At 36.4% G+C, this 20,817-nt stretch overlaps 1 protein-coding gene across 1 annotated transcript; it reads right to left on the bottom strand.

Moving 5' to 3' along the window:
- Window positions 1–9,929: 9,929 nt before the first annotated feature.
- Window positions 9,930–20,205, bottom strand: LOC110543182 (vomeronasal type-2 receptor 116-like). Its single transcript, XM_060370098.1, is given in 8 exon segments — window positions 9,930–10,831; window positions 14,675–14,716; window positions 14,719–14,797; window positions 15,558–15,713; window positions 15,715–15,783; window positions 16,643–17,449; window positions 17,829–18,132; window positions 20,150–20,205. Coding segments are annotated over 8 exon segments (2,415 nt in total).
- Window positions 20,206–20,817: the final 612 nt, after the last annotated feature.

Here is a 20,817-nt window from a genome sequence, read left to right as displayed (position 1 = left end):
TCCCTGTCATTTAGAAAGCCTCACCATTGTTTTCCTGGCTTCAGAGCTATATCTTTTTATTATTTTGCTGTTTTATTTGAATGGATGCTTGATCTGAGTGACACATGTGTGCCTTTTGCCTGTACGAAACAGTAGTGTGCATTATTTATCCTGGGATAGATTTTTGGACAGTAGTCCATAGTCACATGGGTGCTGAAATTGGAGCCTGAGGTATCTTGGAGAGTTATCAGGGTGCAAAGCTGCTACATCATCCCTGAAGTTTCTGTGTTAGAGATTTTAGTTTTTGGATTTGCTGGTGTGGAGTCATTTATTTTCTATCATTTCATGGGTATAATTAATCTACTTGGGTTGGAGTTTTTCTTCTTTGGATTTGTGGTTAGAGGTTGTTTAAATTTGTTCTAGAATATCTTGTTTCTCCATCTATGGAAAGTATGAGTTTTCTGGGTATAATAGTCTGGTCAGACATCTGTGCTGTGTTAGCATCTGGAAGACACATGCCCAAGTCTTTCTGGATTTCAGAGTCTCTATTGAGAAGACAGCCGTAATTCTGGTATCCAATAAAAGCAAGACCTCAATATTCCAACACAGATGAAGCACAAGAAAACAGCTTTTAGCCAACTTATGAAGATGATAGAAGTTCTTAAAGAGGAAATGAAATAGTCCCTTAAGAAAAAAGACAAAAAAATCAAAAAAATCAATAAAATCCTTTAAAGAATGCAAAACAAAACAATCAAACAACAACAACAAAAACCAATAACAGACACAGGAAAAATTTCAATACCAATAAATGGAAATAGAAGCAATAAAAAATAAAATGTTACGCTCAGGATGCAAGGCTAAGCACTGCACTCAGGGTCAGCCGCTTTGGACCCAGAGAAGAGCATGTCTGATTGCATGCGGGTTGATGCCCCAGGTCCCGCCTCTGAGAAAAAGGTATCGGACGGTTCTGATGCTCTTTGGGTGGATGACACCTAAATGAACATTGGTACAAAGTCCCAATTTATTTCTAATATCAGAGATCAGACCTCTACTCTTGCCTGATGCGTCTAAAACAAAAAGGGGGAACTGTAGAGAGCTGCGGAATGCTATGCCTTAAAGATGGAGCTGGTTTCTGCCTTCCACCTTCCCAATGGTGAGTGCTCTCTGTCATGAACAATTCCACATTTGGCTAAGGCTGAGGATCTGGCTTGCTTCCATGTATGTGGACCTATCTGCATTGCCACGTGGCATGCCTGGGTTGGCTACCCAGAGGCTATTTAAGCTGTGGGCTGGCTTTCCCCAGGGTCCGAGGATTGTTCAAGGTTCCTGAATAAACTGCATTGAAAAAAAAAATAAAATAGAAAAAGAGGGAAATTTGGAAATGGAAAAATCTAGGTGAGTTAACAGGAACTGGAGATTCCAGTATCAGCAACAGAATTCAAAAGATGAAAGAGAGAATTTCAGGGGTTGAAGATAAATAGAAGAAATAGATTCAACATTCAAAGAAAAATTTTAAATGTGAAAAATTTCTGACACAAAACATCCAGGAAACCTTGGCAGCATAAAAAGACCTAACTTAAGAATAATAGGAATAGAAGAAAGAGGAAAATTCCATCTCAAAAACTGAGAAACAGTATTTAACAAAATCTTACAAAAATTTTTTACTAACACAAGGAAGGACATACCTATATAAAAAAAAGATGCTTACAGAACACCAAATAGTTTGGACTGGAAAAAAGTCTCCATGCCTCATAATAATCAAAACACTAAATACACAGAACAAAGAAAAAAAGATTAAATGCTTAAAGGAGAAAGGCCAAGTAATATATAAAGGAGACCTATGGGAATTATACCCAACTTCACAATGGACACTCTAGAAGAAAAAGGGGTATGGAAAGATGTCCTGAAGACTCTAAAACACCATAGTTGCCACCCCAGACTACTAGACCATAAAACTCTCAATCACCATAGATTGAGAAAACAAGATATTCTATGATACAGTCAGATTTAGAGAACATATGACACAAATCCAGTCCTACAGAAGGTACTAGAATAAAGAATCCAACATGTGGAGATGATTTACACCCATAAAAATACAAGCATTAAAAATATCATTCAATCAAAACCACGAGAATGGAAAAACACACAGACACACACAGAGACACATACACACAGTACTACCACCACTATAAACAAGAAGTTATCAGAAATTAGCAATCATTGGTGATTAAAATCTTTCAATATCAATAAAATAAAATCCCTCAATAAAAAGGCACAGACTACCAGAATGAACATGAAAACATATTTTGCTGCCTAGAAGAAACACATCTTAGAGTCCTGGTGCTGTCCTCTGAGCTCCATTGATCAGCACACAGTACTTCCTGCATTCCCAAGGAAACCTGATGGATACAAGAATATCCAGGTTAGACCCCTCCACACCTGTGCTGTCCTCTGAGCTCCAATGATCAACACAGCTCTAAGGGAAGTCTTCTGGATACAGGAATATCCAGATTAGACTCCTCTCCACCAACCCCCTACCTGTTGGGTCACCTGTGCCCAGTCACAAAGGTGAGCTGTGCTGTGTAACCTAAGCTCCAACTTCAGTCCAACAGCTCTGCCTGCCTTCCAGAGAAGGCTTTCAAAGTTCTAAAGACATTCAGGTCCACCAGGGCACAACCAACAAAGGTGAGCAGTGGGCTGTTCCCTGAGCACCACTGTCAGGCCCAAGGCTCTATGTTATTTTCTTTGGAGTTCTGTTAGCACCAGAAACATCGCTTCAATACTAGATCAAACCAGTTGGATAAAGGGCAGTATAAGAACACAATCAACAAGAACCAAGGCAATAAGGCACCACCACAACCATGGCATCCTATTACAACAAGCCCTGGATATGTGAATACAGCCAAAGGACAAGAAGATTCATTTAAATCTAATCATATAAAGATGTTAGAGAAGTTTAAAGAGGAAAAGAATAAACCTCTTGAGGAAATAGAGGAAAATACAATCAAAGAGACGAAAGAAATGAATTAAACTGTTCAAGACCTGAAAATGTAAATAGAAGTAATAAAGACCAAGACAACACAAACTGAAAGAATCATAGAGAGGGAAAACCTAGGGAAAAAACCAGGAACTATAGACATAAACATCCCTAACAGAATACAAAAGGTAGAAGAGAGATTCTCAGTCTCATAAGATAGGATTATAGAAATCGATACATAGATCAATGAAAATGTTAAATATAAAATGTTTCTGACACAAAACATCCAAGAAGTTTGGGATATTATAAAAGACCAAACCTGTGAATAATTGGAATAGCAAAGAAAGAGAAGAGTTCTGGCTCCATACTAGCACAAGCAATCTAGAGATGCAATGCAATTCCCATCAAATTACCAAGAGAATGTTTTACAGATATTGAAAGTGCAATTATTAAATTCATATGGAAAAACAAACAATCATAAAAAACAAGAATAGCTAAAACAATCCTGTTCAAGAACATATCATCTGGATGTATCTAAAACCCAGATCTGAAGCTGTACTGTAGATCAATAGTACTAAAAATAGCATGAAACTGGAATAGAAACAGACTATTGGATCATTGGAATTGAACTGAAGACCCAGAAATAAACCCACACCTATGGAAATTAAATTTCTGACAAAGAAGCCAAAACAATGCAATGGAAGAAAGACAGTATCTTCAACAAATGGTGCTGGTCTAAATGAATGTCTATATGTAGATAATACAAATAGATCTATATTTATCACCATGCACGAAGTTAAAGTCCAAGTGGATCAATAACTTCAACATAAATCAGACACACTATATCTGTTAGAAGAAAAAGTGGGGAAGACCCTTGACTTCATTGGCACAGGAGACAACTTCCTGAACAGAACACCACAGCAAAGGCTCTAAGATCAACAATTAATAAATGGGACCTCATGAAACTGAAAATCTTCTGTAAAATGAAGGAAACTCATCAGAACAAAATGACAGGTTACACACTTTATCTGACAGAGGGCTAGTATCTAAAATATATAAAGAACTCAAGAATGTAAACACCAACATACCAAGGAATCCAATTAAAAAGTGGGGTACAGAGCTAAACAGAGAATTCGCAACAGAGGAATATTGAATGGTAGAGGAATAAAGAAAAAGACCCTAAGGAAGAAGTTTAATCTTCATTCAGAAGAGCAAATGGAATAGAAAATGGAAGTATGTGTGTAGAGGGAAGAGGACAGGAGCCTTCCACAGAGGACCTTTGAAAGACTCTACCCACCAGGGTGTTGAAGGAGATAATGTGACTTGTGGCCAAACTTTGAGCAGAGTGCCAGAATCTTTATGGGAGAAGAGGGAGATGAAGGCCTTGAAGTGGACAGGAGCTCCACAAGGAGAACAACAGATCCAAAATACCTGTATAAATAAATAATAAATTAAATTAAATTAAAACAAAATAAAACAAAAAGAAATGCTCAACATCTTTAGTCATTTGGGAAATGCAAATCAAAATGATCCTGAGATTTCACCTCACACCCATCAGAAAGGCTAAGGGCAAAAATTCAAGGGAAGACTCATGATGGAGCGATTGTGGAGAAAAAGGAACTCTCTTCCATTGTTGGTGTTGATATAACCATGTACAACCACTTTGGAAATCAATTTGGTGCTTTCTCAGAAAATTAGGAATAGTGCTACCTCAAGATCTAGATATATCACTCATAGCCAGATACCCAAATGCTGCCTCACCATTCAATTAGGACATTTGCTCAACTGTGTTCATAGCAGCTTTCTTTGTAATGGCCACAACCTGGAAACAACCTGGATGTCCCTCAACAGACGAATGGATTCAGAAAGTTTGGCACATTTACATAGTGGAATACTCCTCAGCAATTAAAAACAAGGAAATCATGAAATTTGCAGGCAAATGGTGGGACCTAGAAAATATCACACTGAGTGAGGTAACCCAGAAGCAGAAAGACACATATGGTATATTTTCACTTATAAGTGCATATAAGACATACAATATAAGATAAACCTACTAAAATCTATAGTCCTAAAGAAGCTAAAGAACAAGGAGGACCCTAGGGAAGATGCTTAGTCCTCATTCAAAAGGGCAAACATGGTAGACATTGGAAGAAAGAGAAGACAAGGAACAGGATAGGGACCTTCCACAGAAGACATCTGAAAGATTCTATCCACCAAGGTATCGATGGAGATGCTGAGAATCATAGCCAAACTTTGGGCAGAGTTCTGGAATCCTTATAGAAGAAGAAGGAGATAGAAAGTGCTGGAGGGGACAGGAACTCCACAAGGAGAACAACAGAGCCCAAAAATCTGGGCCTGAGAGAACCTGCACAGATCGATAATCCAACCAAGCACCATGCATGGAAATAACCTAGATGCCCTGATCAAAGGAAGCCCATAGGCTGCTCAGGTTCTAAGTGGGTACCAGAGTAAGGGGTACAGCACCTGTCTCTGACATGAACTCGGGGGCAGCCCTTTGATCACCTTGCCCAAGGGGTGCAGGCTTGCCAGGCTACAGAGGAAGATGATACAGCCAGTCCTCATGAGACCTGATAAGCTAGGGTCAGATAGAAGAGGAGGAGATCCTCCCTTATCAGAGAACTATGGAAAGTGCATAGGGGGAGAAGTGGGGTGGTGGGTGGGACTGGGAGGAGACAAGTGAGTGGAGTGCATAGGGAATACAAAGTGAATAAATTGTAAGAAATAAATTAAAAATTTATAAGTAAGAGATGTTAAAAAAAAGAGTTCTAGCATCAAGGCCCAGAAGATATTTTCAAGAAAGTCACTGAAGGATATTTCCCCAACATAAAAAAGAAAAAAATGCATATAAACATCCAAGGAGCTTACAGAACATCAATGATTTTGGACCAGGAAAGAAAATCCTCCTTCCACATAATAGTCAAAACACTAAATCTACAAAATAAAGAAGGAATATTAAAAGGCTCAAAAAAAAAAAAAACCTACTAAGAAAATAAAAAGTAGACCTACCAGAATTACAGCTAACTTCTCAACAGAGACTCTAAAAGCCAGAAGGGCCTGAGTAGATGCCTTGCAGAGGCTAAAAGACCACAGATGCCAGCCCAGAGTACTTTGCCCAGCAAACTTTTAATCATCCTAGATGAAGAAAACAAAGTATTCCATGATAATACCAAATTTTAAAAATATCAGTGCACAAATCCAGCCCTACTGAAGATACTAGAAGGAAAACTCCAGCCCAAGGAAGTTAACCACACCCAAGAAAATATAGGAAATATATAAATCCAGACCACCAAACCAAAAAGAGGTAAACACACACACACACACACAGAGAGAGAGAGAGAGAAAGAGAGAGAGAGAGAGAGAGAGAGAGAGAAAGAGAGAGAGAGAGAGAGAGAGAGAGAGAGAGAGACACACACAGACCACCATCAACAACAAAATAACATGAATTAATAATCACTGGTCATTAATAGCTCTCAACATCAGTGGACTCAATTACTCAACCAAAATACATAAGCTAACAGACATTATCTCAGAATAAAAGGCCTGGGAAAAGGTTTTCCAAGGAAACAGTGCCAAGACACAAGCTGGAGTAGCCATTCTAATATGTAATAAAATAGAAGTTTAACCAAATTTATTGAAAGAGATGGGAAAGGACCTTAAACATGAAAGGGTGTTGAATTTTGTCAAAGGCCTTTTCAGTATCTAAAGAGATGAGCATGTGGTTTTTTAAATTTCAGTTAGTTTATATGGTGGATTACTTTGATGTATTTTTGTATGTTGAACAATCCCTGCATTCCTGGGATGAAGCCTATTTGATCGTTGTGATGATATTCTTGATGTGTTCCAGGATTAGGTTTGGAAGTATTTTATTGAGCAATTTTTGCATCAATCTTCAAATGGGAGATTGCTCTAAAATTTTCTTCTTTGTTGGGTTTTTGAGTGGTTTCGGTATGAGAGTGATTGTAGCCTCATAAAATGAGCTTGGCAATATTCTTTTTGTTTCTATTTACTGGAATAGTTTGAGAAGTATTGGTACTAGCTCTTCTTTGAAAGTCTGCTAGAATTCTGATCTAAAGCCATCTAAAACACAGGGCTGTTTTTGGTTGGGAGGCTTTTGATGACTGCTTCTATTTTCTTAGGAGTTATTTTTTTTTAAATTGTTAACCTAATTTTGATTTAAACTTTGGTAAGTGGTATCTATCAAGAAAACAATTGGTTTCATTTAGATTTTCCAATTTTATGGCACACAGGTTTTTGAAATATGAACTAATGATTCTTTGGATTTCTTCAGTGTCTGTTGTTATATCCCCCTTTTCATTTCTTATTTTATTAATTTGTATCCTCTCCTTTTGTATTTTAGTGAGTTTCTTCAAGGGTTTTTCAATCTTGTTGATTTTCTCAAAAAAAAATCTCTTGGTTTTGTTGATTCTCTGTATTGCTCTTTTTGTTTCTAGGTACTGCTTTCAGCCTTGAGTTTGAATATGTCCTACCTCTTGTGTGTGTTTGAATCCTTTTTATCTATAGCTTCTGGGTGAACTGTTAAAGTTGCTAGCATGAGCTATCTCCACATTCTTTATGAAGGCAATTAGTGCTGTGAACTTTTCATTTATCCCTGCTTTCATTGTGCCTATAAGTTTGGGTATGTTTGGCCTTTACTCTCATTGAATTCTAGAAAGTATTTATTTTTTCTTTATTTCATCCCTGACCCAGTGATCATTAAGTAGAGAGGGTTCATTTTGCATGAGTTTGTAGGATTTTTATTGTTCCTGTTGTTGTTGAAGTCTAGCTTTAATCCATGGTGGTTTGACAGAAAACAAGGTGTTATTTAATTTTCTTGTATTTATTGTGGTTTGCTTTGTGTCCCAGTATGTGGCTCAGTTTTGGAGTAGGTCCCATGAGGTGCTGAGAAGAAGGAAACCTTTGGAGACCAAAGGTTTTGTAGTTGTTTTAGTGTTTACCTTCCTACTCCTGTTAACATGTGGAGTACCTTTCAGTACCATGAACGATAGTCAATAATCGTGAAGGTTCTGAGTAGGCAGTGGGTCAATATGTCACTGTTTCAGTATTTGTGTAGGTGTTGTCTTCAGTGATAGGGCATTACCAGCAGTGTGTGTAGAAAAAGCAGTGCATTTGGCTCTGCAGTAGAGGTTGAAACCAGATTGCTGATAACTTCACAAGCTCTTTTAAAGAATAAGATTGTTTTTAACCATCCTGGGTTTTTTTTCCACATAAAATTGATTATTTTTCCATTCAAGATGTGTAAAGAATTGTGTTGGAATATTGATGAAGAGTGTATTAAATCTCTAGTTTGCCTTTGGAGGCATGGTCATTTTACCATGTTAATCCTACCAATATAATTTTACCAATATACCATAACCACTTCACTTCCTTTCTTCAAAATGTATAATTTTTGTTACACACATTTTCACTTGCTTTGTTCAGCTTCTCTCAAGACATTTTTGATGTTTGTAGTGATTGCAAATGATTTTGCTTTTCTGATTTCATAGGCTGTAGAGTTAAGTTGGAGGCTTCCCAGTCCATTTCAGCTAAGTGCTTGAATGTCCTGTACCTGAATTATGTGGTATGTTCAGCAATAGGGCATAGTTGCAGCTTCTCGGAGGCAACAAGGTGAATGTCTGCATTTACAGTTTTGAGAATCTTTTGGTTCCCTTGGAATATGATCAAAGAACAATTTATTATGCCTGATGCTGAGGCTCTTGAAAGATTATCTACAGATATTCGGGGTTGTGTCAACCCCAAAAGCGTACATCTATTTAGTATTTATATATAAATATAGATATATTTTATATGCATTTTTAATTTTTATTAATTGTTTCAATTATACATTTTATCATATTTAGGATCCCTCTGTACAATGCTCCCCAACCCTAGTCATCATACTATGAAACTGTTACTCGTTTTTCTCTCTCTCTTAAGCAAAACAAAGTGAAAAATGGAAATTATAACAAACAAAAAAAGGGTAAGACAAAATAAATGCCCAAAGAAAATGAAACCCTAAATGCCCCTACATAACACACACAAAACCCAAAACAGTTGTGTTTTGTGTTGTTTTGGCCAACTAAAACATAAGACATGACATTCCCTAGAGTGTGGTTGAAATAATTAGTAAAATTCTATTATAAAATTGATTTTCTTTACAACAGGTATAAGTTGCAAAATATGTCTGTTTAGAGATGAGATTTTTGAGTCCTTGTCCAATTGTTAGTACTAGAATGGTAATGGCTTGTATTTCTTCAGGGCTTATGAATGCTTCCAAACTTTTTGTAAATTCATAGGATCATGAGTCCAATTGTTTGTGCATTGTGATCCTTTTTAAAATTTGTCCACTAACTATCTTTTACAGTCTCTCCATGCCTTTTCCACATAAATCCCAGAGACTTCAGTGGTGGGATTTCTCTTTAATGCAATGGTGGTAAGATGATATTTCATGGGTTAACATTTTCTTATGTCACCAAATATAAAAGAGTTGACATCGGGCCCAGCTTACAATGGCAAGCCTACTGACTAGCATGAAAGGTACTAGAAAGTAGTCTGCATGCTACCAGAAGAAGAAGTAGGAGAATTAGACTAAGTAGTGCCAATTTGTTAATGATTCCCTTTTTTAAAGCAAGGGGGTCATCTAAAAATGCCCTCCTGAGCCAAAGTCTTGTGGATTATTGAAAAAGAAATTTTAAAAACTATTCTGAGAGACGAAGATGAGGAAGCATACTGTGATAATATCTTTTAGGAACTGCAGAAAGCATACAAAAATTTATTACTCACATGACTCCCAAATTGTGAGCAGAACAAAGATGACACCAATGAATTTGTTAAACTAGATGGGAGAAAGAATGCACAAAGAAGTAAGGTAACTGACAAAATCTTGGAGTTGTAAAAGTGGTCATTTCCAGGGAAGGGAACAGAGTATAACCTAAAACTTTAAACTATGAAGGGTTCAATACAATGATTTATTTCTGCACTTTGGAAGAGAATAGAATCTCGTCAAAATAACATAACACTTTGGCACAAAGATGCACCCTAACAGCCCTGCACTGGAGGCCAAGATGGAGAAGACCTCCACAGCCACCATGACCTTCCCCTTAGTGCTGTGGTAGACAGGGAGGAAGGTGATCCAGACACTGCAGAACACTAGCATGCTGAAGATCAGGAATTTGGCTTCATTGAATCTGTCAGGCAGATTCCTGGCCAAGAAAGCCAGAGTGAAGCTTTCCAGAGCCAAAGAGCCCAAGTACCCCAAGACAAGGTGGAATGCAATGGCTGAGCCTTTGTTGCACACAATGATCATCTGCCCATGTTCAGAGTGTGTATCAGTATCAACATATGGAGGTGATGTTACCAGCCAGATTCCATAGATAATAAGTTGGATGAGAGTACAGATGGGAATGACAAAGTTAAGTGCTCCTGACACCAGTATCCTTTTCATCCTTCTTCCTGGAGTAGTGAGCTTGAAGGCCAGGACCACAGTAATTGTCTTGGCTAAGACAGTAGACAGAGCCACTGTAAAAAAGACACCAAATGTGGTCTGCTGCAGGATGCAGGAGCCCATGTTGGGATGCCCAATAAAACACAATGAGCAGAGGAAACAGAAGGTGATGGAGACCAGTAGGATGTAGCTGAGAATGCGGTTATTGGCTTTCACAATGGGACTGTCATTGTACTTCACAAAAGCACCAAGTACAAGAGCAGTGAGTACAGAGAAACACAAGGACATGCAAGCCAGAGTCATCCCCAATGGGTCTTCATAAGCCAAAAAAGAGACATGCCTCTGCAGGCAGTATGTGTGCTCTGCATTGGCATACTGGTCATCTGGACAGCTCACACACTGCTCCATATCTGCTGAAGAACATAAAAACAAACTCCAATAAAATTTCATCACTATATACTTAATAATTTAGTATACATATTAATCAGGGAATAGCACAATGAACATTTTATCATTTATTGCTTTAGGAAGCAGTGAGATCATGCTGCTCTTTAACAATCCCTAGTGATGGAGCATACCGACCTTACAAAAAATAATGAAGAGGAAATACATATAAAAGTTTTTAAAATATGAAAAATACTTGGATTCTTGGTGCATTAGAAATGATAATGTATAACAACTCAGATTGTTGAACTCTACGCTTTAAGCTTAAAATTTAAGCTTATCAGACACAGATATTTGGGCTGTGCATGGGTAGTGTTTTGAGTGAGAAATTTCCCTATATGCTCACAGATTTGAATGTCACTATGGAATAAAATGATTTGTAAGGATTATAGATGCATTAGTTTTGGAATCTGTTTGGTCTTATTGGATTAGGTGTCGTCTTGCTGGAGGTTGTATGTCACTGAGTATAAACCTTAGGTTTTCCAAAGCAGAGGAAAAATGCAGTGACTTTCTCTTCCTGATACCTGAGCATCTGGATGGAGAATACTCAACTACTTCTCTAGAACCATGCATGGCTACATGCTTCCAAAGCTCCCTGGCATGATTATAATGGACTACCTCTGAAACTGTATGCAAGCCCCAATTAAATACTTTCTTTTATAAGTATTTTCATAGTGTCTCTTTATGAAAATTGAACACACACCAAGGCAGAAATACTAAAGTGGAATTGTATTACTATGCCAGTCCTGACCATTCTGCTGGTTGGAGGAATGGGGACTTTGGATTAAGAAAGAAGTTGAATGTTTTAAGTGGCAATTAATAGGCCACATCTGAAGGATCGTGGAAGACAGTATCAGGGAGAGTTGAATAGTTGTTGCCCGTGTCAAGAAAATTAAAGGAGAAAATCAAAGATGCTAAAAGACTGTTGTGTTATGATTTTGCAAAGAATGTTTTTTAATTTTGCTCTTGTTTTAAAGTTTCCCTGAGGCTAACTTAAAGGATGTCAGAAGAGGAAATGGTAAGGTAAACTAATTTTGACTTCTATGTGTGGATATTAGTGATCAATCTTTTATAGAGAAAAGGAGAAAAGTAAGCAAGGGAATACAAAATTTCCAGTTTAAGGAAAAAAGAGCATCAAGGAGGATAATGGAGCTATGTGTAGGAGATAAAATATTTATATCTCAAGGAGATAAATAAGTTTACAGCCTGATATTCAATGAAATGACAACTAAATGGAATGATGCTAAATGGAATGCCAACCTTATCAAGATAAACTTCCAATTTCTGAAAGGGACTTAGAGAGAAGCTAAGCAATGAATGGAATCATCAAAAAAGAGAAAGCTGGTGAAAATATACTTGAACAAGTTGGTGGAGTTACATGCCCAATAAATACAAAACTTTGGGAGCTTTAGCCACATAGTTGCAACTTTAGAGTAAAGGATAAAACTAAGTGGTTGTGGAATATCCCCCTATTGAGGTGTTATGTTGAGGTTTGTGATCCACCTGGACTTTACATAGTTTTGTGCAATCAATCCGGTGCTTTCTCAGACTATTAAGAAGAGTGCTTCCTCAAGATCCAGCTATACCACTCCAAGGCTTATATCCAAAATATGCTCAAGTACACAGCAAGGGAATTTCCTCAACCATGTTCATAACGGCTTTATTGTAATAGCCAAAATCTGGAAACAACCCAAATGCCCCTCAGCAGAGTAATAGATACAGAAAGTATGGTACATTTACACAATGGAATACGACTCAGCAATTACTAAAAAAGGAAATCCTGAAAATTTCAGGCAAATGGTGGTATCTAGAGTGAGGTATCCCAGAAGCAGAAAGACAAACATGATATATACTCACTTACAAGTGAATATTATCCATATTGTACATGGTATACGCTCACTTATAAGTAGATATTAGACAATCTGTATACCTAAAGAAGCTGAGCAAGAACGAGGACCCTGGGTAAGAGGATCAATCCTCACTCAGATAGACTAACAGGATGCACATCTGAAGAGGGAGAAAACAGGGAACAGGGCAGGAGCCTAACACAAAGGCCCTCTGAAAGACTCTATCAAGGAGAGTATCAAAGCAGATGTTGACACTCATATCCAAACTTTGGGCAGAGTGCCAGGATTCTTATGAAAGAAGGTGGAGATAGAGAGATAGGGAGGGGACAGGTGCTCCACAAGGAGAGCAACAGAACCAAAATATCTGGGACCAGGGTCTTTTCTGAGTCTGAAACAACAACTCAGGACCATGCATGGAGATAACCTAGAACCGCTGCACAGCTATAGCCCATGGCAGCTCAATCTTGAAGTGGGTTCCCTAGTGAGGGGAACAGAAATAGTCTCTGACATGAGGTGGGAGCAGCCTTACCAGGCTACAGAGGAAGACAATGCAGCCAGTCCTGATGAGACATGATAAGCTAGAGTTAGAGGGAAGGGGAGAAGAACCTTCCCTATTTGTGGACTTGGAGATGGGCATGAGAGAAGATGAGGAAGGGAGGGTGGGACTGGGAGGAAAGGAGGGAGGGAAGGATGATACAGCTGGGATACAAAGTGAATAGCTGTAATTAATTTTAAAAAATTAAAAAAGAAGCAGTGCATCTCATGCATCAAAATCCTCTTCAGTTTAACTCATCCCCTGAACAATTAATGTATTAATTACAAAAGGGACATTTATTGTCTCGATTAATTTTTATTCTTATGATGCCTGCCATATGAGATTCTCTAAATTCCTTTAATTTTCTTTCTGTAACTCACTTGTATATTAGAAACAAAAAATATCCAAGTGATTCATAAATTTTTCATATGTCTCAACATAAAATATTTTTCTTAGAATTTTTCTTTAAATTTAATGTATGCATATAATATATCTGGATTTAATCTACCTCTTTATTCCTTATATTATCAACTTGAGAATAGAGGGGATATATAGAAGTGGTTTGAGAGAGGGTAATGATTGGTGTTGAAAGGAAATAGGAAGGAGATGTAACAATTTTCTAATTAAAAATATTTAAATTAGTTAAATGTTTATGTGTATGTGACATACATAAATGTGTATTCATGATTGTATGTGTGAGTAATTTTTGCATGTCAATGTGAGTACAGTTGTAACTTTGTATGTATTTGCAGTTTAAAAGACAATCAAAAGGTGTTTTTCTTCACTTTCTACTCTTTGCTGTAAAGTCTCTTTTTATTTCCAGGTATATATTGCAAGCTAGATATCATGCAGCACTAAGAATATCCTGAGCCCTTTTTCTATTTGTCAGTAGGAAGTGCCCACTGAAAACACTACCACATCTTTTGTTCATTCTTATGTCTGCACTCTGTCTTAATTCTTTCACAGTAAGTTCTTCATTCTGTAAGCTATTCCGTAGGATCTTAAATACCTTGTATTAAAAAACAGCAAGAGCCTGAGCTTTGAGTGCTTGTCACAGACCAAGCTGGGAGCCAGAATAAGATTGTCGAGTGATCTTGATATCACTTTAATTTGTTCAAAAACAAAAAAGATTAGAAATGTATGTATCAATACTATATGCAAAACTTTTTGGTAAAATATTTGTTATATTTTTTCATAAAAATTCTCTGAAAAATATAAAATATGTAAGCATCATAATGTGAGAAAAGGAGTGGTTTGAGGAAAAAAGTATATATTTATTGTGGGCTCATATTATGCTTGATATCAGTAAAATGGTTATATTAAAAACAGACATTTTTTTCTGTACTTTCCTTTCAGGCCCTTTCAAAATTCTAGTTTTAAAAAGAGAAGATAATCATTTTCAGGAATTTCTTCTGTACACAAACATGTACCTGTCTCATTGGAAACCTCATTCTCTGGGCAGGAGACACATCAAAGCAGCAGTCTGCTGTTTGATTCTGATGAAATTTCCTGAATCCAGGAGGGCACGTCACGCTGCATGTAGAGGTGGGAACCTGAGGCAGTTAGAATAAACATTGGTAACAGACATGGGTTACACATGCTTCTTTTTATCCTGCATTATTCATCAAATTCAGCATCTGAGCATTTCCTATAGACGTGTAAGAAAATTGAAGACCATACAACACCTAGGACATTTTGTGACACTTTTATTTCTAAATGTTTGGTTGAAGATATTAAAATTTGTTTATTTCCTAAAGTGTTCCACCAGAAGTAAATGAGTGCTATAAATTTTTTTGAGTGTTTAAAGATCAAAGCAAGATTAATGAGTTGTTTTGCAAGGAAAGCATGATAGAACAGTGAAGGGTTAAAGGATAAAAATGAACAAATTATGTGGGAAATACTCATACTTAAAAAATTTTAAACTTGCAATTAAAGTCTAGTATACAGAGAAATGTTTGTGAAAAGAGTTGCATCCTAATCTCTATTATGCTATGGAGATATACACAGAGAATCACCACATTTCATGTTTTATACCAAGTTACAATTTTTAATACTTTTGATATTTTTAATTCTGTATATATGTTTCTGTGGTTCAGGGTGAATTGTAATGTGATTTTAGGTGTCTTGAAAGCAGGAGGCAAATACTCTCATGACCTACACTTAAGGAAAATTGTGAGCCATCACACAGGGATGCTACGAACTCATCTTGGATCCTTTGTAAGAGCAGAAACTTTTCTTTCCCAATAAGCCAAAGCTCTGTCACAATTTTTAATAATATACACATACTAAAATATGAAAGTTATGTGTACACACCGGTGTTGATCCCATAGCCAAATCTAAGTCTTCAGATATGTGTAGTTGTTGGGTCTGTGGCAAATAAGGGGAATAGCCTCCTATTTTCACCTTTAATCCAAAGCCTTGTGGAAAATTCCAGATGCTGAAAATGTCATTCTCTGCACACTGTTTTTTTTCTCTGATTCATATTCACCAGTTCGCCAACAGGGTTAGTAAATACAACATTCTCCAGCAGAGAAGCCACCTAAGAGAGATATTTCATTAGATAATTAACATATGCCAACCAATAAGGCCAAGAGACATTGTGAATATGCAATAACATTTAATATATTCTAGAAAAGGCAACTATATTGACTGTATTCTATATAGTAAAAAACAGGTTTCTTATGGCTAACTAAACTTAATTATACTTCATTCATGTTTCATGGTGGAAATTTTCTGAAAATTTATCGAATATTGAATAACCTAGTACAACAGAGCTGGATACTCATTACTTGTATAAAAACTTCTCAACACTCAGTAAATGTACATATTTTTGCAGAAGTGTGTGTGTGCGTGTTTGTACAAAAAAATTAAAAAGAAAAGTCATAAAATTGATAGGAGTTAAGGTGTCTTCATGTTGTTGAAAGGAAGAGAGGGACTGGTACACCAAGAAATGCATTACACATATAAACATAAAAATGAATTTGATAAAAGGATTTATTTAGTCCTTAGTATTTGTCTACATATTGAATTAACACTTCATACAAATACCTTACATTGACCAACATTTATTTTGTTTCTTGAAAAACAAATTTGCTTCTAGTTGCCACATGAGGATTTTATAATAAAATCTTTAGCTACTATTTCTAATAGTGAACTCATTTGGTAAAATGTAAAGACACATTTTCATAAAATTAACAGATAATAATACAAAAATGCTGTCAGTCATTATTTTTTAGTGATGTGCAGTCTATTTATCCACAAAAATCTTGTATTAAGAAGATTTTTTCCTATAGAAATTCTTGTATTGAGGGAATAGTGTTTGAAAATTTTATATGAGCATTTGTGGTGCCATTTAAAAATACCATAACTTAAGCATGGTGGAAAATACTATCATTTACCTGCTGACAGCCAAGGAATCTTCCTATGATTTCTGCTATTTGTTGAGACTCTATTTGTTGAAGAATAATTTCATGGTAGGTATGAGCCACAGCATACACAGCATTATATAAATTGTAACCTTCTTCACTTAGGACCATGTCAAATTCATGCTGTGATAACCATTCCAAAGAAGTGTTCAATGAACAATGATTCATTGTGCTATAGATGATGTTAAAAACTGGACAATTAAAATAATTCCACTTCTTTCTCATCTGAGAAATGTCTATTGGATATTTGGAAGTGTTCATTGTTTGCATAAAATTTCTAAATTTGGAAGCCACGCCATTGTGGTGTAAAAAAGTGACAGTCCCATGGAAGGTATCAAGGTTGAAATCTCTCTTACTTGTGGTGACATCCCATTGCGAGGTGGTGATCCAGATTCTTTGTACACCTAAATATACCCATTGTCTGAAGCTGGCTTCTAGGGTAGAGTTCATTTCACCATAAATAATAACAACCTTTGCTGATGATGTCATGATTTGCTTATCATATACTACAGCCCTTGTCATGTATAACTGCATGTCATCTGGAATGACATTTGCAAAAGCTAGACAGAGTCCATTACTTTGCATCTCTTCTCTCAAGTCTAAGAGAAACTGAGTTCCCTGGTCATCACTGGAGATGACCAGCCCTATCCAGGTCCATGTAAAATAAAGCATCAGAGACACCATGGCATTGGGCAAACATGTATCCTTGTGTGCTATCTGGTAGACATAAGGAAACCAGACTTTGTCATTCAGGATAGGATGAAATGGCCCAAAGAAAATCTGAAGGTTGTGACACAGAGGAAGCAAAGTGAGAAATATGATTAGCTACAAGTTCTTATGTAGATATGAGTTGTGTTACTAACCTTCCAGAATTCCTGCAAAAGACAATTAAGATTGCCTTGTGAATTTCATGCATTATTCTTATGTTGTTCTATAATATGTCTTACAAGTCTGGACATTCAACAAATCATTTTCTGTTTCTCCATTTCATCCATTTTTTGTAATACAGTGAAATGTAAATTACATAGATATCTGACTCATTAATCCTCTAGAATATATGTTGATCAGCACACACCAATCCAGGCTGCCCATTCATTCTCTGTATGAACTTGTAAATGGCATTGATAAGCTATAACGTCTTTTTACCAAACAGCCTCACCTTTGGTTCCTAGTCAAAGGTCACCAGTTTTAGAGACATAGTCCATGATGGTCCTGTAATGCCTACAAGAAATCCAGGCACTCCACAGACATAATTAGGAAGATGTCAATTTTGTGAAATTATTAAATCAATATTTCTTAAAGTATTAAAACACAACTGAGTATAGACAGAAAATGCCAAAGACATGTTGGGTAAAAGGTAAGGGTTTCTGTTGATCTCATCAGTAGCAAAAAGCAGTACAAGAACAAATTCATATTTCTGATTCGTTATTCTAAAAGAAGACATAGGAGAATTATAAAGGATACTGCAAACATGAAATTATCAGATATTTTGAAGTGAACATTTTAATATGCCCTCTCTAAATTTCTTTATAAATTCTATCTATCTTATTATAAAAGTATAAGAGATCTTTAAAGATGAAAGCATTTTCAGGATTCATCAAAATGAGTCATGCTGATTGAGAGGTTTATGGTTGGAAATCAATAAAGAACTGGATTGATCTCTGAGACTCATTTATGAACTAGACCTGGACAGTGAGTCTTCTACATGTCCATCTGTCTTGGAATCCCTATTCTATAGAAACATGAAAACCCCATGACTGGAACAGTATAACTAATTAATAGTAGTTTATGCTTTATTTTAATTATTAAAAGTAAATATTAAAGGATTAAAATCTAACAGATTTTATTAATCATATTTTCATTAATACATACAAATTCTCTTGACACATAAGGAATCATACAATGTACAGTAAAATGTTATTTGGCTTTCATGTTCATGTTCTTCAACATCATAAAAATCTCATTAAATCATATTTAATAATATCTATGACTAACAATAACATTTCAAATGCCTGAGACCAAATTATGTTTTGATCTCTTAGGTTATAACTTGTAAACTATGATTTTAAAACGAGACATTGAAAGAGGATAAAATGTTAAAAATGAATCGCATATGAGTTTATTCTGAAGACAGAATATTATACTTTCTGAAATAGTGAAGAAATTTAAAAAGCATTATGTGCCTGTAAGACTTTGTCTAATCTTTCCTGCAGGATGTGCTGGGGCAATGGTGGCATAGAACTTGTGGGAAAGCCAACCAATGTTTGATTTGATCTAAGGCTCTCCACGAGAAGGAACCCACAACCAGCACTGCTTGGGTAACCAAGAACAAGAGACTATATAGTACAGAGAGAGCCCTAGGATAAACTAAAATGTAGCTGTTCTAAAAAAAAAAAATCAATAAAATGATTCCTGATGGTAAAAAAAAGACTTTGTCTAAGAATAAAATTTTACTCCTAAAAGAATATGATCGATTTTGCTAATTGCATGTACAAGGAGAAAAACCATCAATAATGGCATTTCTATACAGATTTTGGAAAATGACTTTTAGTGCTTTCCACTGTAAATTTTATCAAACATGTCATTTAAACTTCTATAACCATTCACATCCTATATAGAAGACAATATAACACATCTTATGGCTATTATTTCAATTTCGGTGTATTTCATACTTCAATTTTCTCTTATATTTTTGTGTGAATGTCACTATGTTATATTGGTAAAACAAAAAGAAAATCCTATCAAACTATTTTTAACGTTACAGCCTTCCTAATTCTTTAGCATTCTTTTAGTGATGTCAGAACAGAACACTGGGACATTTTCTCCCTATGAAATGTCTTCTGTTTCAGCATAGTCTCCCAGGACTTCTGTTACCATTAGCAATCGTCTCTCATCTGAAACACAAGTACTCACCATGTTCCTTTGCAGATTGCACTTGCCAATTGTGAATTTATAGCTATAAGAATTTTTCAAGCACCAAAGTGTATTGAAGAAGTTGATATACTTGTAATGAATAAGTTATTATTTCCCTTAAGAGTCACTAATGATAATATCAATAATACAAGAAGAAATCAAGAAACCAGGTATCAAAAACCAAGCAATCCAATTAAAAAAGTATCCCGGGTACAGTGGCACACATATGTAATAACAGCACTCAGGGAGGCAAAGGCAGATAAATCACTGTGAGTTCAAGGCTAGCCTGGACTACAAAGCAAGTCCAAGACAGTCAAGGTTACACAGAGAAACCTGACATGAAAAAATGTACTACAGATCTAAGTGGAAAATTCTCAGTAGAGGAAACTCAAATGGCTGAGAAATGCACACCATTCTCAGTCACCAGGTAAATGAAAATCAAAACATTAATAAGATTCCATTGTATACCTCCTATAATGGCTAATAACACTAACCTAGGAGACAGCCCATCCTACTGTGGATGTGGAATAAGGAGAGCACTCATTCATTGATGGTGGACATGCATACTTGTTCAGACACTCTGAAAATCCGCATAGTATCCCAATCATGGAGATGGGGATCATTCTACCTCAAGATCCAGCTATAAAACTCTTGGGCATATAACTAAAGAATTCTTCAGCTTAACACAAGGACACTTGCTCAAATATGCTCATCGCTGCTCTATTCATAATAGGCCAAAATTGAAAACAACCTACATATCTTTCTTTTTTATGTTCTTTCTTTTTTAAAAATTCATTACTTACACTTTATTTACTTTGTATTCCCCACCCTTTGTGGTTCCCTCCCTTCTACTGTCCCAATCTTTCCCTTCCTTCCCCCTCTGCATGCATGCCAGTCCCCAAGTCCTCTGATAGGGGAGGTCTCCTTTTCTTTCCTTCTGATCCTAGTCAATTAGTTCTCATCAGGAGTGGTTGCATTGTCCTCTTCTGTGGCCTGGTAATGCTGCTCCCCACTCAGGGGGAGGTAATTAAAGAGCAGGCCAAACAGTTCATGTCAGAGACAGTCCCTGTTCCTATTACTGTGGAACCCATTTGGATACTGAAATGCCATGGGCTACATCTGTGCAGGGGTCTTAGGTTATCTCCATTCATGGTCATTGGTTAGAGTATCAGCCTCCGGAAAGACCCCTGTGATCAGATTTTTTGGTTCTTTTCCTCTCTTTTTGGAATTCCTGT

Source organism: Meriones unguiculatus, chromosome 17 (genome assembly GCF_030254825.1).
Source record: "Meriones unguiculatus strain TT.TT164.6M chromosome 17, Bangor_MerUng_6.1, whole genome shotgun sequence".
NCBI classification, from domain to species: Eukaryota; Metazoa; Chordata; class Mammalia; order Rodentia; family Muridae; genus Meriones; species Meriones unguiculatus.
The sequence above is the reverse complement of the archived record's forward strand: the minus strand, read 5'-3'. Positions and strand labels throughout refer to the sequence as shown.